General features: G+C 42.4%; 1 protein-coding gene across 13 annotated transcripts in view; it reads left to right on the forward strand.

The window, feature by feature from the left end:
* The window catches only part of LNX1 (ligand of numb-protein X 1), a 312,361-nt gene that overhangs the window by 275,792 nt on the left and 10,178 nt on the right, over nucleotides 1-26,391 (forward strand). For all 13 annotated transcript variants that reach the window (XM_065598040.1, XM_065598039.1, XM_065598034.1 and 10 more), the window contains 4 exons: nucleotides 1,365-1,567; nucleotides 5,395-5,766; nucleotides 12,301-12,435; nucleotides 21,345-21,522. In XM_065598040.1, the coding sequence (XP_065454112.1) occupies nucleotides 1,365-1,567; nucleotides 5,395-5,766; nucleotides 12,301-12,435; nucleotides 21,345-21,522 (888 nt within the window). The remainder of the gene's footprint in view (nucleotides 1-1,364; nucleotides 1,568-5,394; nucleotides 5,767-12,300; nucleotides 12,436-21,344; nucleotides 21,523-26,391) is intronic.

Below are 26,391 nucleotides of genomic sequence, written 5' to 3' on the forward strand. Positions count from 1 at the left end.
GGTACTAAAGCACATGCCAGACTTTAAGAACGTGAGCAATCCCATGATTTGTGTGGGGCTATATATATGCTTAAAGTTCAGCACGTTCTTAAATTCCTGGCTGAATTGGGGTCTGTATTGGGAATAATGCCATATTACTTTTCTATAGATGGGAGATACCACCATGTAGTAATAACCAGGACACCCAGCTGCCTAGCTGTATTTGTCTGAAACTAAGGGTCTGTAGTAATTTTTAACCAGGCCGTAGACAACATTGGGGAGATAGCACGTCCCCTATTGATGACTCCAGATTTATTGTCCCTTTCCACTAAATTGGCTCCATGCTGAGACACATTTAAGTCTGCATTTCCCAATTAGAATTCAAACTAAACCCTTGTGTATTGTATATGACTGATTTGTCCACAATGAGTCATTTTTTCTCATGTAGCTGGCCCATGAGTTTGGAAAACCCTTGAAGTTTGGATGGAGCCTTGTCTACCTCAGATCCTTAGGGATCTCTGTCTGCTCTCTGTCCAAGTGCATGCTGCTTTAATATGGACATTTTGCATACTTAAGTTAGGAGAAGCAAGGGATTCCTATTCCAATGAGTTTGCTTGAGCTCCATACAGTGAAGTAGGAAGGGTCCTATAGAGGAAACATCTCTTCTCTTGGGTTACACAGAAGATCTCCTCCTCCCTTTAATTTGGATATTAGGAAACTTTCTAGACGTGAAGATGTGAGGAAATATTTCCTTACGTTTTGTGAGACAAAAGTCCCTTGGAACTTTCTGTTCTGGTGCTGGGCTACTAAATCAATAGTAGGCAATGTTCAGGTCAGCCCAGACAGACAGACAGACACACAAAAGTCTATGACAACTCAGATGAGAGTTCTGGGCTAATAGGTCAGGCTGCAGCCCCTTCAGGCTCTTGGTTTGTCTGGTAGTTACACACGTCCCTCTGAGACATTCCTGGGACCAGTAAAGAACTGCCTGAGTAGGGAGGGTATTGGAGAGAGAAAGTACCTATTTCGTTCTCCTAGGATACTAGAACAAATCACTGCAATTTTCCTTTAAATACATTTCATCGGCCTGGATCACTCTGAAGGTCCAAGCAGTGTTCTGTAGAATCGTACTTATGAGTGGGGAAGGCGCAGTCCATCAAGGTAGAAGATGCAGAGAAGAACTGATTGCAGAAAACATTAAACCTTGAATTTACTAATTACAACAATCCCTGGAAAAAACAGGGCATCCTCTCCTCCCCTTTAACATAAACCATCTCGACTGCTAAAACCTGGTTGGATCTGCTGCAGAGACCTGAAATTATGGTGGTGTTTTTAATAAAGCATAATTATTATTTCAGATAAATAACTTTTTGTGTGCATTTCAGTCTTCCCCAGGTTATATCACCTGATTCCAGATGGAGAAATTACCAGTATTAAGATCAATCGTACTGATCCCAAAGAAAGTCTTGCCGTTAGAGTTGTGGGAGGCAGTGAGACACCTTTGGTCCACATCATTATACAACATATCTATCGAGATGGGGTGATTGCCAGAGATGGAAGATTACTGCCGGGAGACATGATACTAAAGGTACAGTACTGTGGAAATGCCAGGTGAAGGGTTAACATCTTAACAAAGAACAAGTCAATGTAAATACATACTGCAATAGGGATGTAAGAAAGGGAGGTAAGACTTACCTGTTTGTGTATACAGAAAGCAGAATGCATGACAAGATGTCATTAAACTGCAGGTTCTGGTACTTGATATGGTTCCTTCTGTCATATAGGCATGTATTTGAGTGCTGTCCTGAGTAGGCTTTCCCGAATTGGGGCCTCAGTGAATAAGGATGGATGAACTGCATTGCACAAATAAGAACTGACCCTAACTTTTGCTCAAAACTTCAACCAAACCTTTTTCTGAAGATTACTGATTGGTTTGCTCATTTTCCCTTGAGTTTCAGGCTCCTCTGCTTCCTAAACTGAGGCAGAACGACCAAAATGCAGTAAGAGAGAGTATTCCTGTGCCATTTCTGACCCAGACAGAATCAGGAAGTACAGTTCAGTCTGTTCTAGTGACATTTCGAGATCCACTTGTGGATGAAAGGGACCTAATTCTCCATTGCCCTGCTCCTTGTTTACTGATTTACACTAGCACAAAGGGTGTATGAAATGCTACCATTCTGGCTTGACAGTGTTTTACACCTCCTTTGCACTAATGACTACACGAGCTGCAGGGTTAGGAGAATGAGGGCCAAGATACGCTTCTGATAAGCAGAATGACACTTAACCAAAGCTCCAAACCTTTAAATTTACCCGTCACTCTCCGGCATCTGGTTTAACCACACCATTAGAAGTGCACAGGTGTTTTTCTAAACTGGCAGGGGAAAGGGAAGGTTTAGGAATGTTTGTATATTTGAATAAAAGAAATGTTGATTTTTTAAAAAATCTTTAATTCGGTTTAAGGGCATTGCAAAGACTGTTCTAATATTAGGGCTTGTGGGTTTGTGCTTTTAAAGGAAGTGTTGTTACTAAATTAAGAGCTAAGTTCTCAGTTGATGCAACTTTAATAGAGTTCTACCAGCAGAGAATTTGGCCCTGAAACTCCTACAGGACCAGTCCAGTGGGTGGTTAGTGCCTTCAGTTCTCATCGGCACTGAGAGACTCTCAACACCTGGCAGGATGAGTCCCTAATTCTGTAGGTGCTGTTTGGTAAACAGCCCAGTCGGCGGCAGCAGCTGAAATCTACAAGAAAGCTTGAATAACTAAGTGACGTTGGCTGTCAGCTGCTACTTCCATTCCTGTTTCCATAGAAATGGATGATGGATGGGCAAAATATGAGGCCAACTACTTTAAAATAATCTGTTTTTTGTATATTTCAACTGTGGCTTCTGCTGCCAGTACCATTTCTCACACTGTGCCTGTAAGCTTCTGAGGCCTGCATGGCTACTAAAATCTATAGTATTTCAATTCTTAAAAGAGAATAGCGATAGCACAATAGTACTTAACAAAGACAGTACTAGTTCCCTTCTTCCATTGCCTTGAGGGTGTGTAGTTGATGGATTCCCTGTATATTTATATGACAGGATTCCCTCAGATCTATAACTTTTGACAGCCAGCTTGGTGCCTCCTTTCACAGCCCCCCTGTTTTATGACCTTTGGTGTACAGTACATCTAGTAAAAACAACAAGGAGTTCCTGTGGCACCTTAGAGACTAACAAATTTATTTGGGCATTAGCTTTCGTAGACTAGAACCCACTTCATCAGATGCATGGAGTGAAAAATACAGGAGCAGGTATAAATACATGAAAGGATGGCGGTTGCTTTACCAAGTGTGAGGTCAGTCTAACGAGATAAATCAATTAACAGCAGGATACCAAGGGAGAAAAAAATCTCTTTTGAAGTGGTAAGAGAGTGGCCCGTTACAGACAGTTGACAAGAAGATGTGAGTAACAGTAGGGAGAAATTAGTATTGGGGAAATTAAGTTTAGGTTTTGTAATGACCCAATCATTTCCAGTCTTTATTCCGGCCTAATCTGATGGTATCCAGTTTGCAAATTTAATTCCAGTTCTGCAGCTTCACGTTGGAGTCTGTTTTTGAAGTTTTGTTGTTGAAGAATTGCCACTTTTAGGTCTGTTGCTGAGTGACCAGAGAAATTGAAGTGTTCTCCGACTGTTTTTTGAATGTTATGATTCCTGATATCAGATTTGTGTCCATTTATTCTTTTGCTTAGAGACTGTCTGGTTTGGCCAATGTACATGGCAGAGGGGCATTGCTGGCACATGATGGTATACGGGACTGAACACTGTGCTGAATTCTCTTAAGTTTTCTTTTCTAGTAATGTAACAGGGCCTGATCTTGTGAGATGCAGAGCACCACCTGAATGTTGCTGAGCTTTCTCAACTGCCTTTGACATCAGTGATAGCTGTGGACACTCAGCGTCCTGCTGGGGAGGTACTCAGCACCTCACGGCATCATGACATTAGATATTAAGATTTGATTGCCCACTTGGGGCCTGATCCTTTTCCCATAAAGGAGTTTTGCCATCAACTTCAATGAGAGCAAGATCAGAATCAATTGTAGTCAATAATGCAGGATTGTGCCCTCGGTCTATTTATTCCTTGTCCTAGTTAAATTCTCCTCTACATAATACTTGTAGGTAACTGGAGGAGAAGCCTATCCAGAATTACTGAATTTTTAAGGCCAGGTCTACATAAAAAAGTTAGGATGATACAGCTACATTGCTCTGGGGTGTGAAAAGCCAGTAGTTAAGCCAACCTGACTCCCTAGACAGTGCTAGATCAATGGAAGAATTCTTCTGTCAACCTAGCTACCACCTCTTGGGGAGATGGATTAATTACTGCGACAGGAGAACCCCTCCTCTTGCTATAGTGAGTGTCCACACTGAAGCGCTATAGCAACGCAGCTGTGTTGCTGTAATGGTTTAAATGTAGACATAGCCTAAGTCTGTTTTTCTTTTGTCCTTGTAGAGTTTCAGCATTGCTGAGAGTTCAAGATAACCGGTTAGCAGAGCCTACATTTAGTGGCCACAGAAGCAGTTTAGAAAATCAAGCCGAGTTGTTTTACCCCTGCTGGAGATCTTTTTTGTTGCAGTACAGAAACATTTTTAAATGCTAAATGGCTCTGCTATTATAATGTAAAGCTACATAGAGGCTGTTGTCTAGTTTGGTTTTTCCTCCAGCAAATTAAAACCCTGCAAATGTTTTTCATTTAGTAAGGATAAAGTGCAGTAACCAGTCAGTTGTCAGTTTTACAGAACAAAAATTGCCCGATTGATTTAAAGTTCTTTGTCTGAAGCCATTTGAAAGAAACGTGAACTCTTCTGACCCAGGAAATGGAGGGAAACATGAAGGGCCAGTTCCTCAGCTGATGTAAATCAGCATAGCTTCAAGCTGAGATTCTGGACCACAGTGAATTAAAACTACTCAGGGCTTCTTCTCCCCCTCCCCCATTTTAATTAGAAGTTCTTTAGTGAGGTCGGAAATTGGGGATACAGACTGTCTACTGTAACCACAGAGTTTGTGAGATAATGAACAAGGACACTGCAGAAAAGGAGTGGGAGGAAGGATAGCTGGGTTTGAAATCAGAAACTAGTGGAATAAAAAGAAGATACACAAAAAGAGACTGGGGCCTGAGGAGGGGCAATAATAAATAGAAAAATAACAGTTATGTCTGGAGACAATCAGTGAGAGAGGAAAAAAACAGTAGATGTCTGTACGCTGCGTCCTGTCCTTGGGGGAGGATATTATATAATAAAAACTTGGCCTCTTGTGTGACACCGTTTCAAATACTGCACGTCAGTGAACATGGAGACATCTGTGTAAATAGATCAGCTGTCTGCAGTGCCAGTTCAGATTAGATGCTTCTTTACATTGCTGATTTATGGTTCTCTCTTCCAGGTGAATGGCATGGACATCATCAATGTTCCTCACAACTACGCCCTGTCAGTTCTGAAGCAGCCTTGTCAGGTGCTCCGACTCACTGTCCTCAGAGAGCAGAGGTACCGATGCCGAAATAACAGACTTTCTCTTGATGCTCACTACAACAGGGATGACAGTTTTCATGTGGTTCTAAACAAAGGCAGCCCAGATGAGCAGCTGGGAATAAAGCTGGTCCGCAAGGCAGATGAACCCGGGGTATTTATTTTCAACTTGCTGGAAGGAGGTGTGGCTGCCCGTGATGGACAGCTTCAAGAAAATGACCGGGTGTTAGCTATTAATGGCCATGATCTTCGGTACGGCAGTCCGGAAAATGCAGCCCAGCTGATACAGGTTTGTCATGACGACTTGACCCCAGTTTCTAAACTCCTTTAACTAGACTGAAAAAAAAACATAATTCCCCCATCCAATGCTATGCAACACGATGAGCCATATCAAGTGGCAGGGTGGATGCCAGGGGCCAGATTCTGCTGTCACTTAAACCCATGCAACCCCATTGCCTTCAGGGAAAGTACATGGGTGAAAATGAGAACAGAATTTTGCCCATACTGGCCAAGAACTCCATAAAAATACCAGACATCTTCTATATGTACAAGACTATTCAAGAGGCCTAATTATTATTTTAAACTAGATTTAATCTCTTTGTATATTCTGCTTGTCAGCAATAGAATTTTTAACTTGTTGGATGCCAGACTTGCTGATGTGCTCAGTACTACCACTCTTGGAACAGGCATCATGGTAAGGGGTGATGGAAGCATTAGAATATATACCCTTTGTCAAAGGATATTAGGAGTTCTATTGCCCTGCTCTGTGCCAAGAAGAGAAAACATTGGTAACATATGTATTATCTTCCAATCTCAGTGGTTTCTGCGGATACCATTTACAGTAACAGTGGCTGGGAAGATTTAGTTTGGGTTGGCCCTGCTTTGAGCAGGGGGTTGGACTAGATGATCTCCTGAAGTCTCTTCCAACCCTAATCTTCTGTGATTCTATGATTCTATACCAGAGGTGGGCCATACCTACACCCTGCATCTGGAGAGCCAAGCACTTTGGGGAAGATTTGTATAGATTAGGTCTATTGTTTGTTTACATATATACAAAGAATGTATGGAAGCATTTTGCATGTAGTAACGCAACAGATCAGGCCAGATTCTCCCCTCTGTCCTTTGCATAAGCCTACTGACTCCAGTGAAGTAACATGGACTTGAGCGAGAAGAGACTTCAGCTTAGTGTACTGTGTGTAACAGGCTTATTTTTACAATAGATTCATGGGCTCCAGTGATCAATGTGTATTGAACGTCTGTAGCAGAGGTGGAACATGTTCATTTATTCAGCTGTGTTTCAATGGGTAAATTCCCTAGTTAGCCTAATCCAGATAGAGTATGTTCTGGCTGGAGGATGGCGTGGACTGCACTCTCAGCAAGTCTGCAGATGACACTAAACTGGGAGGAGTGGTAGATACGCTGGAGGGTAGGGACAGGATACAGAGGGACCTAGACAAATTAGAGGATTGGGCCAAAAGAAACCTGATGAGGTTCAACAAGGACAAGTGCAGAGTCCTGCACTTAGGACGGAAGAATCCCATGCACTGTTACAGACTAGGGACCGAATGGCTAGGAAGCAGTTCTGCAGAAAAGGACCTAGGGGTTACAGTGGACGAGAAGCTGGATATGAGTCAACAGTGTGCCCTTGTTGCCAAGAAGGCTAACGGCATTTTGGGCTGTATAAGTAGGGGCATTGCCAGCAGATCGAGGGACGTGATCATTCCCCTCTATTCGACATTGGTGAGGCCTCATCTGGAGTACTGTGTCCAGTTTTGGGCCCCACACTACAAGAAGGATGTAGAAAAATTGGAAAGAGTCCAGTGGAGGACAACAAAAATGATTAGGGGGATGGAGCACATGACTTATGAGGAGAGGCTGAGGGAACTGGGATTGTTTAGTCTGCAGAAGAGAAGAATGAGGGGGGATTTGATAGCTGCTTTCCACTACCTGAAAGGAGGTTCCAAAGAGGATGGATCTAGACTGTTCTCAGTGGTACCTGATGACAGAACAAGGAGTAATGGTCTCAAGTTGCAGTTGGGGAGGGTGGTGAAGCACTGGAATGGGTTACCTAGGGAGGTGGTGGAATCTCCTTCCTTAGAGGTTTTTAAGGTCAGGCTTGACAAAGCCCTGGCTGGGATGATTTAGTTGGGAATTGCCCCTGCTTTGAGCAGGGGGTTGGACTAGACGACCTCCTGAGGTCCCTTCCAACCCTCATATTCTATGATTCTATGTACACCATTTTGCATAATGTCAGTTGCTGGAATCCTGACTGAGTGTTGTTCTGGTTTTTCTTGTGTAGATTACTAATAGAAAGGGGGATGCTCTCTGGGGAGAGCAACGTATGAAATGAAGCCCTCATGAAAATTGGTATTCTTGGAACATTTCCTTATGCTTAAAAAACAAAGCAACAATGCTTCACATGCAGAAAACACACCCTCGGTTTTGGGAAGAAATGAGACCATTCACACAAATGTTTAAAAACACAACTAAAGCTCTTACTAGTTCTACAGAATGAATGTTATTTATATAAATACTTGAAACGCACACCCGCCTCTGGGGATTTAAACAACATGCCCATCAAAGACTTTGACTCATGTTTCCAAACAGGCCAGGATTACATTGCACCGATGTGAGCTCCATGAATCACATTTGCCTAGCACAGAATTCCCAGACTGTGTGTCCTTTTTGTCATGTTTTTTATAAATCTCCTTGCTTGTTTCCACATTATTTCAGAGGAGAACGATTATATAGAAGCCACAAATGTTTTGAATCTGCTTTTTACACAGCACAGTACTTCCCCCTCTTCTTTCTCAACAACACTCCACCTGCCAAGACCCAAATGCGGGACACTCTTGTTAGACAAGGAAACAAAAAATAATAGTACAGGAAGTTCAAAATATGGGATCAGTTTTAAAATATAAATAACCTTAATTAACATTTGTAAAGAACTGTGTGTCTTAAGTGGTGGTGGTGATTATCCTTGTCCTATAGCTTCACTTTCCTGACTTATTGCACTGAATAAAGCTGAGAGAAAATCAGGTTTCTGTAGAGCATGATTAGATTTGGCTCCTAAATGATGTATAACTGAGAGAGGTCTGACTCATCAGCCCTAGCAGTTAGATATTAGCATGTATTAAGTACTTGTTAATTAGTAGATTAGGTGTCCGGCTGTTATAAACTCAGTCACAAAAGCTGAAATGAAGAAAATGTAAAGGTGGTAATTAGGGATGTGCATAAATCACAAAATTTGGATTTTGGACTTTTCACATTTGCCCAATAACCTATGGTGAGGATGGGTCAGATATCACACTTTAGACCTAAATTATAAGGAGGGACCCCAGAATGATGCAGCAAAGTCATGGAATTATGTTCCCCAAACCCTCAGATGAAAAACAGTGAAATCATGTTGATTTTTACATCTGCCATCCAATCACTTCTTTCCATACCAACGTCTCACTGGATAGGCTATTCACTTTAAAGGCAAATCTTTATCCAGTGGCTAAACGTTACCCTCAGCCACACTCCCAGGAGCTGATTCTCCAAAGTTCCTGGGGCTTGTGCAGTCATCTACACCTGTGCAAAGGGAGTGCAAATTAAGGGTAAAGAGCTACTAAATCAGGGTAGCAACATTCTATACGCACTTTGCACAGGTTCAAACGAGAACAAATTGTGCAAGGGAGTAGAGAATCAGGCCTCAACCTGTATATATGTCAGTGCCGGTTCAGGAAACATAGTAACAGCAACACATTGTTTATCTCCTTTCTCTTCCTTTGTGTATTTTTTCACACTAGATATTGCCATATAATACAATTTTTCTGTTATGAAGGAGTGAGTGTCAAGCCAAAGCAAGAAGAGTGGATTATTCTCCTACCTTTTTGTCAAGATTTTTGGGCTAGTTCCTCCAGTGCAGTGTGTCTACTCTGCATTGACCCAACATGTAATTTGGCGCTAAAGCCAGTTTCACGGGACCAGAGGGGATCTGCCAGTGGCCCAGAACCAAAGCTGAGGTTTGGGCACCACTTACTCACTCTGCTGCTAATGTAGCTGGAGGGAAAGAGGAAAAGATAGAATCCTCTGAGCTGCATGGAACTGCCCAGGGTGTGTTTGGCCTTTGTCTGCTTAGCCTGTCAAATTCTTTGGGATGGGGATGTCTCTTACTGTGGGTTGGCAGTGCCCCAATGTAGCCCAATCTCAACTGAGGCATCCAGGTGATGCCATATAACAATAATAATGTTCACTATTGCAGAGCAGTGCAATTAGAGGAGCCCTCCGGCTCCTCTAGCACAGTGCAGGGGAATAGCCTGCACAAAGCAGTTCCAGAATGAGGCTAGGGTAAAGGGGAGTTTTAAGACACACTGACCATTTTGTGTGTGTGCATTTTGGTCTTAGCAGAGGATCTGACCTTTGTAGGCTCTTTAAGCTACAGTTTGTGTCCAGTACTGAAACAAACCTAAAAATAAGATGTATGTATATTTACTTCTTGTCTGGTCATGAATAGCTATGGGGAAATTGGGGCAAAACCACTAGCAAAGGAGAGAGAGACCAATTGAAACAACAATTAATATTCAATTCATATTCAATTAATAATCAGCAAACATTTTTATGGGTTTTTACATGGAAGAATGTAGACTTGGAAGCTGATATAGTTTCGATAACTTAGTAATATTCTCTGAATTTATGAGAAATGACCCAACTAGACTGACGTAGAGACAAATGGGACATTTGCAACAGACGCTCGTGTTGAACTTTTGTTAGTCATTCTACAAGGAATTACTCAAATTTACAGCCACCTTGTAAATAATCCATTTTGAGACAAGCCACGTAGGGAGAGATCAGTTTTAAACTGAAGTTGTAAAGTGTTTCTTTTACAGTAGAATTGCATGTTAAAGGGTTTTACACCATTGGATCATTTAGTCTTGTGTTGTGCTTCTAGGTTTTAAACATCAGATTAGGGATTACTGTGTTTCTTTTCTACCAATACTCAAGATTCCAGTCTCAGGTATCATGTGAATTCAGATTTCAGATGTTAATATACCATAGCTTACAGGGAAATGCATGTTTCTAACTTGTTTTGACTTCATTTGAAGTAGTAACTAGCCCAGTATGAGGAATTCAGACTGGAAATATTGATTATTTTTATTATTAGTTTAAAACCCATCAAAACATTTTTTGAAATCACAGCAAAGAACTTTGAACCAGACTCTAGTGAGGAAAAGTTTAACTGTAGAATACAAAACTCAGGGACCAAATCTAGCTCCCACTGAAGTCACTGAGAGAGTTGACTTTTGGTGAGAGTAGGGTTGAATTCCAGGTTTGGTTTACATCTTCTTTTAAATGCTTTTCCACACTTCTCTCTCCTTGGAGCCAACACCTTAGGATTCTGAAGCTCTGGTGTTTTCTCCCCTTTAAACTCTTGCAGGGAGGCTCTACATTACAGTAATTGCCTGAACCCAAGTGGACAAGACTCCCTCGGGAGGCCATTAGTGGCTCTCCTTGTCCCCAAGAACCAGTGTTTAATTTCTAGTGAAAGAGGTGCTGGGGCTCAAGCAATTTTTTACATTCATAACTGACATGGCAAGCCCGGAAGTGCCGGGGCTAGAGGTGCTGGGGCTGAGCCCTGGCAAGCCCTGGCACAAATTAAGCACTGCCAACTCATCTTTTTTTATCTGCAACCTTTCCAGCCACATCAGTCTGAAGAGCAAGAGATTACAGATTTGAAAATTAACTTTGGATTTTCCCATATAGCAGCATGTCTCTAAACCACTGAAGCTACCAATATATTTCTCTTTCTTGTATTAGTTTGTTTCTATGTTAGGAAAGTACCACGTATTGGATTTACTCAACTAAATTCTATTCTCAGTTATGCCAGAACAACACTGTCAACTTCAGTGGAGTCAATGTAACTGAGAGCAGAATTTGGCTGTCTACTCCTGGAGGTAAGACTGGCCTCTCAAGTACTGATCCAACTGCACTGAGACTTTGTAATTATAAGAATTAAACTAGTATAGCATCTTGCAACTTCAAAGCGATGTACAAATCAATGAATCCTCACACCACCTCTGTGGGGGACAGTCTTTATGATCCCCACTTTACAGATGGAAAAAGTAGACAGACCAAAAAGTTTCATGACTTTCTGAGGTCTACCTGAGCAAGTAGCAGTGCCAGGATTTGAATTTTGGAGTGCCTGGTTCCCAGTCCTGTGTTTTGTCCGTTACACTAGTCTGTTAAGATTTTATTGTGTGAAATAGTGGCATAGCCCCTTCTCTAAGTAAAACTACTTTTATCATGTTAGCAGCATGCAAAATTCTGCCACTAGCCCCCCTCAATGTGAGCATTTCCATCATTCTGAGATAAGCGGCATTGCTTCCACTGTTTCCATCAAACAGTAGTAGACCTAGTTTTACACATGTGATGTAACCATGAGACACTAGTTAGCTGTGCTAATGTACACAGGTGAATAGAATAAATGTCTAAAAACAAGAACTGAGCAGCACTGTCATGCGAGAGGATTGTTAATTCAGGGGAAATTTTGAATGCATGAAAATAGGCTTTTAGAGGATTAACTTTAGTTTTGCAGTCTGTGGTGTACTGAGCTGAACTTGCATTATTATTTCCTCTTGTGGCAAGCTGATAATAAGGGTAGAGGCACAGAAGAGAATTGCCCTTCAATTAACCAAAATCTGCAACCAAAATATCGTCTCAAAAGAAAATGAAAATAACAGCAAGCTTAACTAAGACCTGGACTTTGTGAATTTCTAGAGTTGAAAAGATTGGCTTTGTAGCTGCATAACAGCAGGATTTACATCTGTGTCTCGTCATGTAGGCCAGTGAGAAGCGGGTTCACTTTATTGTGTCACGGCAGACCAGACAGCAGACCCCTGACATCTTGCAGGAGGCTGGGTGGAATTACAACGGCAGTCCTCAGCCTTGCCCATCGGAAAGAAACTATCCTAACAAGGTGAGGCCTGAATCTATCTTACATTTACTGTTCTTTCTATGGGAAACAGAAGGTTTTGTTGTCTCCAGAGAAGCACATCTTATTCTGTGGTATAAATGTAAAAACAGAGATAGTCTTTATTTATACACTAGAAAGTGCTTCTGCCTTGACTCAGTTTGGAAGGATTGGGAGAGAGGAAGCTGAAGGATAATAATGAGACAAAAGTTTTATACACACAAACTATACTGTACACAAACCTGCCTCCCAGCCTGAGCCAGCAAAATGTAATGTATTCTAACAAAAAAAAAGAGGCTTATCTGCACTTACTCCATCTGGAGCAAAGCATGAAGGAAAGAAGCTTGCATAGACTGGGTGTGATATTCCCACACTTGAGTGTTGATTATTGTGACCGTTACTCGATCATTCACCTTTTAGTAAACTGGGTGCAAGCAAACAATATGCATTTTAATACAGTAAATATAAATATATACATCTGGGAACAAAGACTTTAAGGCATACTTACAGGATCGGGGGGACTATCATGGGAAGCAGTGACTTTGAAAAAGATTGAGGGGTCATGAATGATAATCAGCTGAACACGGGCTGCCAATGCAACACTGTGAGCAAAAGATCTAATGTGATTCCGGGGTGCATAAGAAAGGGAATCTCGAGTAGGAGTAGAGAGATTATTTTACCTCTATAATTGGTACTGGTGCAACCACTGCTGGAATACTGTTCTGTTCTGGTGCCCACAATTCCAGAAGGATGTTGATTGGAGAGGGTTCAGAGAAGAGCCACAAAAATGAATAAACTATTAGAAATTTTGCCTTTATAGTGGTAGACTAAAGAGCTCAATCTATTTAGCTTAACAAAGAGAAGGTTAAGGGGTGACTTGATCACGGTCTATAAGGATGTATGTGGGGAACAAATATTTAATAATGGGCTCTTCAGTGTAGCAGATAAAGGTATGACACCATCCAATGGCTGGAAGATTAAACTAGACAGTGTCAGACTGGAAATAAGGTGTAAATGTTTAACAGTGTGTGTACTTAACCATTGGAACAATTTACCAAGGGTTGTGGTAGAGTCTCTATCACAGATAATTTTTAAATCAAGATTGGATGTTTTTCTAAAAGATCTGCCATAGAAATGATTTTGGGGAAGTTCTATGGTCTGTGCTATACAGGAGGTCAGACTAGATGATCACAATGGTCTCTTCTGGCTTTAGAATCTAGGAATCTATGAAAACGGGGATGATGATACTGGTACTGACCTCCTTTGTAAAGCGCTTTGAGATCTATGGAAGAAAAGCCCTATATAAGGATTAGGTATTGTTAGATTAAGGAAAATGACAAAGAACAAGCATACAGTTTCCACAAAGGTGACAGCAGTGTGTGCGTCATTCAGCATATCCTTGGAATCCAGTACACAGAAAGCAGAGACCTAACTACATACACCACACAAGGGTGGAATCCCTAAAAGGAGATCAGTGCCACAGCCCGGCTATCCAGCAAAGAGAGAGTTCTGAATATAGGCAGGACCATGTCACTAGGGGCTTTAAAAAGCATCAGGGCTCATTTAAAATCAATCCTGACTGATAAGCAGGCAACTGTGACCTTAAAGGACCACATGCCTTAGACTGCACTGCCAGCTGTCAGCTCCCGAATGCAGCTGCCAGTGGGGAGAAAGGAATGGGCCCACATTTTAAAAACGTTTATAAACATCCCTTTGTTGTTTTCCTCCTTTTATCAATTATGCTTATTCAGACTCTTAAGAAATGGTGCTTCCTGCAGCATATTCCATCTTACCTGTACCCTCGCATGCCATTCACAGACATAACTCCTCCCTTGTGCTGTAAGAACAGGCCCATGTCTGCTATTCAGAACAGCAGAGATGAAACAAGGCTGCTGCCATCCTGTCACAAGACTATCCTAGCTGATGCTGCATCTGCAAGTCATTACTTTCCAATGAAATAATGCTTTTGTGATCTGTGAGTGGGATAGCTCAACTCATGTCGCTATCACATGATTTCCAGTGACTGCCTGAGCGTCTGCTCTATCTAATATATTTATGTTACTGGTCTATGGGTATGGTACAGGGAAATTCAGTACATTAATTCTATTCCATACCCAACTTTGGCCCCCTTTCTTCTCTTCATGTATAAAGAGGTGCAAGAAAGGAATTCTTGGTTAGTTACAAGTTGATTTGGGGAACTGCATTGACTTGTGAGATTTAGGGAGTTGTGTTTGCATTGCAGTACCCTACGTGGAGCTGGTGGGGCCTTATTTTGTTGCATAGGATATGGAGATAAGGGAATCCCCCAGCAGGTGTCTGGCGTACGTCTCTGTGCCTCTCTGTCTCCTGTCCCATCAGTGACAGCACAGCTGGTTTTGTGGCTGTGCTGCTTCTGGCCAGTGGCAGCACTTTGTGACCCCTCCAGTGGAGGGCACAGCGAAGATGGAGATTTTCTCAGAAACAAATCTCTCTCTCTCTCTCTCTCTCTCTCTCTCGACAAATGTCTTTTTTTTACAGTTTTTTGGCTGTGTAGGAGGAGGAACATGCTATCTGGAGCATCTAATCCCTGACTCCTCCCCTCTGTGGCCTTTTCACCCCAAGACAGATGAGCTCTGGGGTGGTTAAATCGAGATTGGAGAGAGCAGGCTGCATCGCTGCCTTTTCCTTTCACACATCCCCTCCATGCCCCCACAGAAGGGGCTCCTGAGCCTGTAGACCTTCAAGTCTCATCTGATTTAATTTCAGATGTTGGTTTACTAGGTGCCTGTGGTATTTCTGAGCTAATGAGTGTGAACGACCATAGGTGTTTTGCTTGAAAAACAGGTTATCCATCTGCACAGTTCAACTCTTCAGCAACCAGCTCCAAGGATATTTAGATGTGGGGCTCAGATCCGGCTTTGAGAATCAGAGCCGCACTGAAGGGATGTGGCTGGGATAGAGATGCCTCTGGCGTTACTGCAGCATGGCACTCGGGTGACTTAGAGCTTGTCTACACGATGGGGTAATGTGCACTACAAGAGTGTGATTTCTAAAGCGCATTAACATGGTGCACATTAATTGATCCCTGCAGACCCTGCTGGTGTGCACTAAAGGTTCCCTAGTGTACTTCAAAATAGTACTGAAACAGCATTACTCTGAAACCTGTCATTACATTACAGTGCACTAGGAAGCTTTTATCAATGACCTGGAAAAAAACATAAAATCATCACTGGTAAAGTTTTCAGATGACACACAAATTGGGGCAGTGTTAAATAATCAAGAGAATAGGTCACTGATTCAGACCAAATCTTCTAGATCAGGAGTAGGCAAACTATGGCACGTGTGCCAAAGGCGGCACACGAGCTCATTTTCAGTGGCACTCACACTGCCCGGGTCCTGGCCACCGGTCCGGGGGCTCTGCATTTTAATTTAATTTTAAATGAAGCTTCTTCTTAAACATTTTAATAACCTTATTTACTTTATATACAACAATAGTTTAGTTATATATAATAGACTTATAGAAAGAGACCTTCTAAAAATGTTAAAATGTATTACTGGCACATGAAACCTTAAATTAGAGTGAATAAATGAAGACTCGGCACACCACTTCTGAAAGGTTGCCGACCCCTGTTCTAGATAGCTAGGTAAGCTTGGGTGCAAGCAAAGAATATGCATTTTAATATGGCTACATGTAAATGTATACATCTAGGAACAAAGAATGGAGGCCATGCTTACAGGATGGGGTCTCTATCCTGGGAAGCAGTAACTCTGAAAAAGATTTGGGGATCCTGGTCGATACTCAGCTGAACATGAGCTCCCAGTGCAACGCTGTAGCCAAAAGACCTAATGCAAACCTGGGATGCATAAAACAGGGGAATCTCGAGTAGAGAGGTTATTTATCTCTGTATTTGGGACTGGTGTGTTTGCTACTGGAATACCGTGTTCCATTCCGGTGCCCACAACTCAAGAAGAATGTTGGTAAATTGGAGGGTGCAGAGAAGAGCCGCAAGAATGATAAAAGGATTAGAAAACATCCCTTATAGTGAAAGACTCAAAGAGCTCAGTCTATTTAGCTTAACAAAGAGAAGGTTAAGGGGTGACTTGATTACAATCTGTAAGTATCTACATGGGAAACAATTATTTAGCAATAGGCTCCTCAGTCTAGCAGGGAAAGGTACAACACTGGAAAGGTACAAAGCTGGAAGTTGAAGCTAGACAACTTCAGATTGGAATTAAGGAGTAAATTTTTGACAGTGAGTGTAACTGACCAAGGAATAATTTACCAAGGGTTGTGGTGGATTCTCTATCACTGAGAATTTTTAAATCAAGATTGGATGTTTTTCTTGCAGATCTGCTCTAGGAATTATTTTGGGGAAGGTCTATGGCCTATACTATCCAGGAGGGCAGACTAGATGATCACAATGTTCCCCTCTGGCCTTGAAATCTGTGAATCTAGGGTGCACCAGCTGGGTCTACATGGACCAATTATTGCGCAATATGGTAGTGCTCTTTAGAAATCACTCCCCTGTAGTGCACATCACCCACCATGTAGATGTACTCTCAGTCATACACATGCCCTTGGCACCATTTAGCTAAGGGTATGCAAACAGCCCCATTCTTTCTGAAAGGGTGCACAAGGAGGGAGGTAGTTCTGTTTCCCTTTCCCCACAATACTGATGCTGTGCTGCACTCCTGCTGGTTAGCTAGAATCTAGTTTTTGCTTTACCAATGTGGTACCTATGAGTCAATAGACTGAACAACTCTGAAGGAGCTCACACAGCCTGTGGGATTGATTATGTGGAGGCGCCGTAGAGTTTTGCTGTGGTGCACTCTGTCTTTAAGTCGCTGTTGTAGTGTTGTTTGCCTTTTGTCAGGCACATGTGAGTATTGCTCTGGATTTGTCTCTGTATTTACCAGATAGCTCTCAGTACATAATTCACTGTCTTTAAAATTAGGCTTTGCAGGCCATGCAGGCTTAAATATTTTTAAAAACAGACCATAGTGCAGGGATTAAGCATGCCAGCCCAGAATCTGGTAATATAGTATGTGCTCTTGCTTAGATCTAATGGACATCTTCCTGGCCATGCTTTCAAGTCAAAGCAATTTCCTTTGGATGTGTGGCTTGGTGAATCTTACACTTGGCTTCGTCAGTGGGGATTGTTAAATTAAATGTGGCTAATAGAGAAATTGCTAATTAATATAACCCAGTGTTATTAATTTGAAGTTTATTGGGTGGGGGGATAATTCATCCTTGGGAGAGATGGATTTTTGTTAATATCACTGGTCCCCTCTTTTAACTCTCTGAGAGAGCCAGTTCTGTCCGGGTTAACTATATAACAAGGATATAAATGTGTGCTGGATTTTGCCTTCAAGTCTCCAGCGTATTCAGTGCCAAGAATAAACTCCAGACTCCAGTATTATTTGTTATTGTATAATGACTCAGGAATCCCTTTTGGCCAAGTCACTGCCCTCATGACATCCTGCCTCCATCTGGAAAGAGGAGAAAAGAGGCTTTCTTTCAAGCAAATGCCAATGGAGGACAGCCAGCAGATCAGTGATGAAGTAGCAACACAATCTGTATTGAATACATCCTCTTTGGTGTGTATTGGGAGTGTATTTTGCATACAGTGTGGTGTATGATTGGTCATGGGCAGGTTCTTAGTAAGCTATCCTCCTATGTCTGAGGAACAAGGCAATGTAAAGCCCAAGTTGCTGCTGCTGCCTGGACTTGAATAGAAAAGATGTTAGAAACACTCTCCTGTACTACAGAGGGATCTGTTAAACAGGATTTGTAATACAGAAATAGAGCCAGATTCTGCTCCTTTGAAGTCATTGGGAGTTTTGCCATTGACTTCAATGCAGATGCAGTACTAGACACTAAAATAGCACTTGGTTTTAATTGTAACTATTTCTTCTACTCCGATTGTTTATAACTAGTTGTTGTCCAGTCCTTAAAGACAGAGCCCACTGCCCTTGCTGCTCAGGCACATAATGTCCTGTAGCTGTGTGAGTGGGCTAGCCTGTAGGTAATATATATTTTCCAAGCAGCTGCAGCTGTGTCAGTTGCCTGTGAGACACGCGTCATGACTTTGAGGTTGTGATAATTTGCTGTAAATATTTATTTTACAGTAAACTTTAAAAAAAAAAGAAGGGGGGGGGACAAGCTGTATGTTTTCCCCATCCCGGCCTTCAAGGTCATTTCTAAATGATGGAGAAGGGTAGTTGTTTAGAAGAGAATGTATTGAAATGCACTCATTAATAAACATTGCTTTTTAACTGGTTTACTCATTATCAGCAATACCTCCGAGAGTGCGGTCCATGTGTTTATTAAAAAGCCTTTAATTTCCTTTTATCACTATCTTCCCCTCGTTTGAGAATTCACAATTCCCATCTATCTATGATCATTTTAAAAAATAAGATGCTGCAAGGAATCTTCAAAGGGAAGCTGATTGTTGGCTTGTGTGTGTGCGCGCGCACAGAAAAGCAGTTCTTCAATCATTTTTCATTGAAAAGTAACATTTGACAATTTGTTTCTGAACATAACTCTTAAATGCTGATAGTGTCTGCACTGTTTCCTCAGAAATATGGCATAAACAGCCTACTTTTATCAGTAACATTCTTGATGTCTGAGACAGAATGGGCATAGAATAGCTAACAAGCATGCTCTGAATCAGAGGATATAATTTTGAGCCATTGTTTCAAAATCAAAAACTGCCCTTTTGTGAAAAATAAGCACTACTCTCCCCACCCTCCACCCCGAAAAGGGCTATTCTCAGTTAAATCAACCCATTCTCAAGGGGAAAGGGGCAATTTTTTGCATGCAAATGGGTAAACCAAAGCAAAATTAGGTTTATTTTTGAGCAAAGGGTTGAGTCACAACAATTTTACACATTCATGTAAAATATTAATTTTGAAAAAATGAGACAATATTTTGCAGGAATGAAACTACCTGAAATAGAATAATGAACATTTTTTGTGAAAATCCTTTTGAAAAAAATTTGGATGATTTCACACAGCTGTGCTGTAGATCCTTTGGAAGTGTTCAGTTGCTCTCAAACCACAATAGCAAGTCGTCTTACAGAAGTTCTGACTCTGTGTTCCATCTCAGGCCAGAGGTTACGTGGTATGCAGCATCCATAACAGTGCTACCTTTGCAATTCCTATCCCTACGACATAAGAAGGAACCTCTTTAGATGGAGTTTAGTGACTTTATTATCTGAAGTGTTATGGAATATTAGCATTTTGATATTTTCTGCTTATTTTCTGAAGTGTCTAGAAGTCCTTTGCTGGATGGGCAGCTGATAAATGCAGCTTGTTTGTTTAATCGCAGAACTCTTGAGATGGAATTATAGTCTCCTCATTCTAAATGTGCCTTTAAAAATAAAATGCTGTAAATATATACATACTCAAGCCCACTAATCATTCATCGGCAGATTTCCCAATGCAATTGTTCCCTTTTCCTACTTTCCCATTTCTGTCTTTCCTTGAAGTTTACTCTAGCCATTGCCAGAAGAGCCATACATTTGATTGTTGTTCTCTCTATGCCGTTTAGTCAGAACTTGAAATAGGATTTCGTGGTCGAATCTGAGATTTCAGGGATGGGATTATCACAGCCCTGAATGAGACTGATCCATCTTTTTGCATATCACAGATGTGATGTCACACTCATGAATGATGAGATCTTTTGTAACATGTCATAGAGCAGCTAGCCCTGCAGCACATGTATTATATTTCTATACTGAAACTTGAAAGTAGTGTGCCAGTTCTGCTCTAGAGGCTGGAATGTTCAGAAAGTAATTGTAGGAACATAGCATATGAATTATTTAGAGCAGTTAAAGTTATTCAGTAAGGTTTAAATCCCAGATTTTTTTGGAGAAAAATCCATGTCCATTTTATAAATTATTTGGTAGGGAATGGGGTGCTTTGAAACACTCTCACATTCAGGTCACATGCGGAGGAGGGAACTCTATCTGAATACTAGAAAGGCTTTCCCTGACAGTATTACATTTTGGAACCTATGTGACCTTATGATCCTTCAGTATCTGATGATGTATGTTGATTTGTCTGACCCTTATTCACAAAGTATAAACAAACCGAGCACCCTTGCCTAACAAAGTGGTTAGTTTTTCCTATTGGGAGAAACAAGATGAATCGCCTCATAGTTTGGATATGGCCATCACACAGAAGCAACCTTTTAAAAATCAGCAATAAATGAATCACCACAGAAGCCCTTGACACTTATTCTATAAAAGTCCTTTGTTGTTCTCCCTAGTTAAATACACATCCTTCTAGCCAGTTTCTCCTGGAGATTTTCATAGAGTCATAGAAATTAGAGATGGAAAAGAACTATGATGTCATGTAGTCCATCCCCTATAGGTTTGTTCCTTATAGTACATATATTGTTTCTTCTTTGTTAAATATGTATGACAAAGTTTTCAAATTCGGATGCCTAAAGTTAAGCACCCGAATCTAAATTGAGGCACCTAAATAAGTGGTCTGATTTTCAGAGGTGCTGAACACCCAACATTTTTACTAGTAGAAAGCAACCAGAGATTATACAACTGAAAACTCAGGCCACTTTATTTGTGTATCCAGGCACCCTGATTCTGCTCCCATTAAGGTAAATGACAAAACCACCACTGACTTTATTGGGAGCAGTATTGGATCCCAAATACAGATTTAGTGACCGACTTTACTCATCCAAGTTTGGAGTGCTTTGGTCATAGCTGTGACCCTGCGGCATCCCAAGCAGTAGGATAGTCATATTTACTGTCCATACAAGTGTTGTGATCTCAGGGGTTGTAAAATGCTTTGAGATCTTCTGAGTAGTCGTCATACAACTGCATATTAATTCCAGTTTGATTACTCCAAGTGATGAAGTTATCAGAAGGCTATATTTGAACACTTCATTTATCCTTGCTATTTGGCCTCCACAGAACACCCTTCATGCTGTCACCTGTCATGAGAAGGTGGTGTCTGTCCGGAAAGATCACACAGAATCACTGGGAATGACTGTGGCAGGTGGAGCATCTCACAGGGAATGGGATTTGCCCATCTACGTGATAAGTGTTGAACCTGGAGGAGTCATCAGCAGAGATGGCAGAATGAAAACAGGTAAAGCTAATGGGGTTTGGAGGCCTGCTTGAATGGAAAGCTCCCTTTTGACAAACTGAAAGATCACAAAGGGGTGCCACACTCTGTATGTTTCTGTAGACACTTAGATATCTCTCAGAAATGAGAAAGAAACTAGCCTGAAAGAGTTTTTAAAAGAAGGCAAACTGCTTAGCTGAGATTATGCCTCTGAGACCTATGGCTGGAGGGACCCTCCTCCTGTGGAGCCCTTGGTTTTCCTAGCTACATCTGCAGTGCTGTCCCCCACTCTCCTCTCAGAGCCTGTGGTCACTATCTATGTGGTCCTGTGTATGCACCGAGGCAGTGGTCAGTGTGGGGGTGAGTGGTAATGTAATGTAAGTCATCCCAAAGTTGTTGGGGTGAGTGGTAATGTAATGTAAGTCATCCTGCTGAAGTTGTTAAAAAAAAAATACAGCCTGAGGGTGTATAGAATAGCTTCTTCTACTGAGCCTCCATTCCCCACAATCTTTTCTGGGGGGCGGGGGGGGGGGCAGAATCTCCCCCCCAATCAGATGATGTGGTGGAACCTTAGCAAAGGGATCTTTGCAGAGATTTTCTTTTCAATATCAATTCCTATGGGTTTTACCATGAGAGGGTGAATGGGCCTATATTTATTACATACAAAAAAAAATGAAAAGAATGTTAAGGCTGTAAAGTCAAGCATGCAAAGTTAGGATAAAATTCAGGTTGCTCATGCACACTTTATTTGGCCCCCTTGTCTGCATATGTATTATAATACAGTCTTCAATTACATGGTCACATACTATTTTTCCACAGGACCCCAGCCTCATTCAGTGCACAGGATGGATGGTGCTCACTTAATAGGCAGCTTTTCAATATTTTGTTTTATCCTCATTTTTCAATGTGTGGTCCTAAGCCTTATTTACTGCACACTATTCAAATCCTTCTCTGAAGGCAACAAAGAGTTCTGCGGTACCTTATAGACTAACAGACGTGTTGGAGCATAAGCTTTCATGGGTGAATACCCACTTCGTCAGATGCATTTGTTAGTCAATAAGGTGCCACAGGACTCTTTGTCACTTTTTACAGATCCAGACTAACACGGCTACCCCTTGATACTTCTCTGAAGGCAGAATTATTCATTTCCTCAAGGGATTTTCAGTGGCGCTCTTCGCAATAGTATTAATGTCAAAATTGTCCACTAATATTAAGTGCCCAATTAGAGATGCCTAGGACCTGATCTTTTCGGGTCATGTAGCATTATATAGCATATCCTATGTTCAAAGCACAGTTCCCATTGATTAATTGCAGCTGTGAGTGCTCAGCTTTTCTGCAAATCAGACTCCAGGGAATCAAGTTGGGTACCCAGAAAATGAGGAACACACAATTAATGACCACCACTGAAGTTTGGTTTAAGTGATGTGCCTGAGATGAGACTGGATCTCTGTGGGAGAGTAAGAGAGAATCAGGTTCTCCAGGACAGTATTTAAGTACCAAAAGCATGGACCCAGGACTTTCTGTCCCTGCAATACCAAGCCCTGCCTCATTTACTACACACTTTCCATTTTCTGCAACAAGTGAGGCAGGGATTTACACATAACAGCCTCCTTCACTGTACAACCCTGATTTATTCCCAGAGGACCAGCCATTGCAGGTGTAGGTTTTCATCCTCTATGTGGGCCAACCACTAAAGGGAGATGAGAGACACATTTTGCCAGTGGATCGGACAGCAGAGAAATGTTCAGACTATGGGTTCTATTCCAGGTTCTGAGGGGAATATGCAGTAGTGGTTACAGACCCTTTCCCTCAGACCCCTCGAGCCTGTCCTTGTCCCAGTCCCAGACTCCATCCCGCTTTGGCCCCTCCTTCTAGTACCCTCCCCCTCCTCCAAACAGCTCCAAATCCTGCTCCCCTTAACCCCTCTTCATTTCAATCTGGCTGCTTCCTCTTTTTATTCTTTGCTGCCTGTGTGCCAACAGGAGGAACACTGAGAGCACAGTAGAGAGTCTCCCTGCTCTGTTCCTGGCAACAAAGTCATGCTCAGCTCCTGAAGCCCTGGGCAGAATTTTAGGTATTCTTGTTCCAATGCATGGAGCTACTAGAGCTTCTCCACAAAATGGATGTAAGAATTTTATACATATTTTATGCATTAAAGCGTCTGTTCCCCTAGCTTCATTCTGAGATGTGGCTGAATCATCTTGGCTTAAATTTTGCAAAAACATTCAGCCTGAGACGGAAAATTTCAGCCCAAACACTTAAAGTTTGGCAAAATTATAAACTGCTGTAAACACGATCTTATAATGGAAAATGTTCGGCAACCTTAACTATAGGCATCAGTATTTCTGTCACCTACAATTAAATGCTGATCAGATGCTTAGCGCTGATCAGGGTGCCTGTACATATAGTCCATGCCACAAGGAGTGTATGGTCTAAGGGTATGTCTGCGCTACAACTACAGTAGTGTAGATACTTCCTACATCAACGGAAAGGGTTTTCTGATATAGTTAATCCACCTCTCCAAGATGGAAGAATTCTTTTGTCAACCTTGCTGCATCTAGAGTGGGGGTTAAGTCGACTTAAGTATGTTGCTCAGGGGCAGGGGTGAAAGTAACATAAAAGACTTACCAGTATGGGGGCCTGGCTCCTGGCCCCCAGAAGGAGTGGAGCCTTGGGTGGAAGGGTCGGGGCTGGGGTCAGCCTCCCCCAGCCAGCCCATCTACAGTGCCTGGGGCTCCGCTGGCAATTTAAAGGGCCCAGGGCTCTAGCCACTGCCACGGTGGCCAGGAGCCCCGGGCCCTTTTAAATGGCCGGGCCCTGGGGCAGCTGCCCCTTTTGCCCCCTATTCCCTCCCCTCCCCCCGGTCGGCGGCTCTGCCAGTAGGGAACCTACCGGCAGGGCTGCCAATAGGGGAGGGGGAGCAACATTAAAGTACTGGCAGCCACTTCTTACCAGTACGCCATACCGGCCCACTTTCACCTCTTCTCAGGGCATGAAATGGTGTAGCTAAGTCAATAGGGGCGGCTCTAGCTTTTTTGCCGCCCCAAGCATGGCAGGCAGGCTGTCTTCGGTGGCGCGCCTGCGGGAGGTCCCCGGTCCAGCGGCTTCGGCGGCATGCCTGCGGGAGGTCCACCAGTCCCGCAGCTTCGGCGTACCCACCACCGAAGCCGCGGGACTGGCGGACCTCCCGCAGGCATGCCGCCAAAGGCTGCCTGACTGCCACCCTCGCAGGAACCAGCAGACCACCCCCCGCGGCTTGCCGCCCCAGGCACATACTTGGAGTGCTGGTGCCACCGCTGCAAGTCAACCTACGTTTTAGGAGCAGACCCGGCCTAAGAGGCAGGCACATATAAGACAAAATGGACTGAAGGCACCACAGGAAGCTTTTAGCTTGGAGCTTGTTTCAAGTTGAAAGGGGGTGCTTGGTATTGTGAATTACTGCTTCTTCAAGAGTGGTGTGACACTAATAGATTCCTCCTCTTTTTTTTTGTTCACTCTTATTTCTAAAACCGCTGTATGTCATTTGTTGTATTGTGTGAGGCAGCCAGAGGCAAATTTAAATAAACATTAATAATACATTGGTACAAAGTTTACAGAAAACCTGCTAAATTTACTGTTCTCAGTTTAGGACAAATAATAGCATCAGCAGAGGAATAAAATAAACAACGCTTTCTCTTCCAGATTTTAAATTCAGTTTGAAAACAAACACCTGCATGTAAAACAATGGCACATACAAAAGTATTTGAAGTGTACTTTACAGACCTTAATTATCACAGTGCCATGTGCATTTGTGTCTGTATTATCCTTATAGTAGAGCTAGAAAAACCGAGGCAGAAAGCTGGTGACTAATCATGGGGGGAATCAACATCCTTGAGGGGATTCAAATTTTAGAATTCAAGTCCCATGCTCTTCAGCCCCACTTTGTCCCATTTTTACTGCTGCATCAGTGTAGAAAGGCCTTAAAGCTGCCCTATGTGGTTAGCTGTTGATTGCCTCCATGTAAGGGACTCCTCATCTGGTGCATAAACACACCTCTGTGGCACTCCTATCCAGCCCCTCATCTGTTGTAGGTGGTGTGCCAGGGGTGGGGAGGACATCTTCAGAGCTCTCTGTTCACTGGAGAACCTCACCCAGCATAACAATCTCAATGGATCATCTATACACCCGTCCTGTTTAGAGTAGCCCTGTTGTGATAACTGAGCCTACAAATTTATCGTAATTTACCCTCAACAGTAAAAAGTTCATAAGATATCACAACAACCTGTAACAACAAATGTTGATAGGAAAAGGTGCAAAAGCAAGTCTGAATTTTTCCAAACGAAAAGGGCTGCTGATACAACTCAAGGACTGGGATAAGATCATGCTTGGTAAACAAGAGAAGTGTGAACCAAAAATTGATGTGTCAGAAACTAAGCCTAACTGGTAGATAAAATAACAATGAGATGGACTATTTTGCCCATCACTGCCTTTTGGAGTCCTTAGAGAAACTTTTTTTGGGGGGGAAGGGAGGAGGGGAAATTGGCTGGAGTGAGCTTCACCATCATGATTACAACCCCCACCATCTCCTGGGATGCCAAACCTCCTTCATCCTAATCCTGAGCAGACAGGGCCAAAGGAAGAGAGAACCAGATGACATTTCCACCTCTACCAGCTGAAATCCAACTTCCACCTAAGACATGAAACTTCCTTCCCTCCCCCCGTCCCTCCCCGTCCTCTTCTTTCCCTACCTTATTTTTCTTCTTTCCTCTCTCTCTCTCTCCTTTTTCCTTGTGTCTGATAAGAGTCGGGCTTAGCCAGTCAAGACTGTATATTTTGCAACAGTACTGTAAGCCTATGACCAAAGAGAGACAGCAAAAGCAATGTTCTACACAGCCTGATGCTGACATGAGTTTG

Source organism: Chrysemys picta, chromosome 5 (assembly GCF_011386835.1).
Source record: "Chrysemys picta bellii isolate R12L10 chromosome 5, ASM1138683v2, whole genome shotgun sequence".
Lineage (NCBI taxonomy): Eukaryota > Metazoa > Chordata > Testudines > Emydidae > Chrysemys > Chrysemys picta.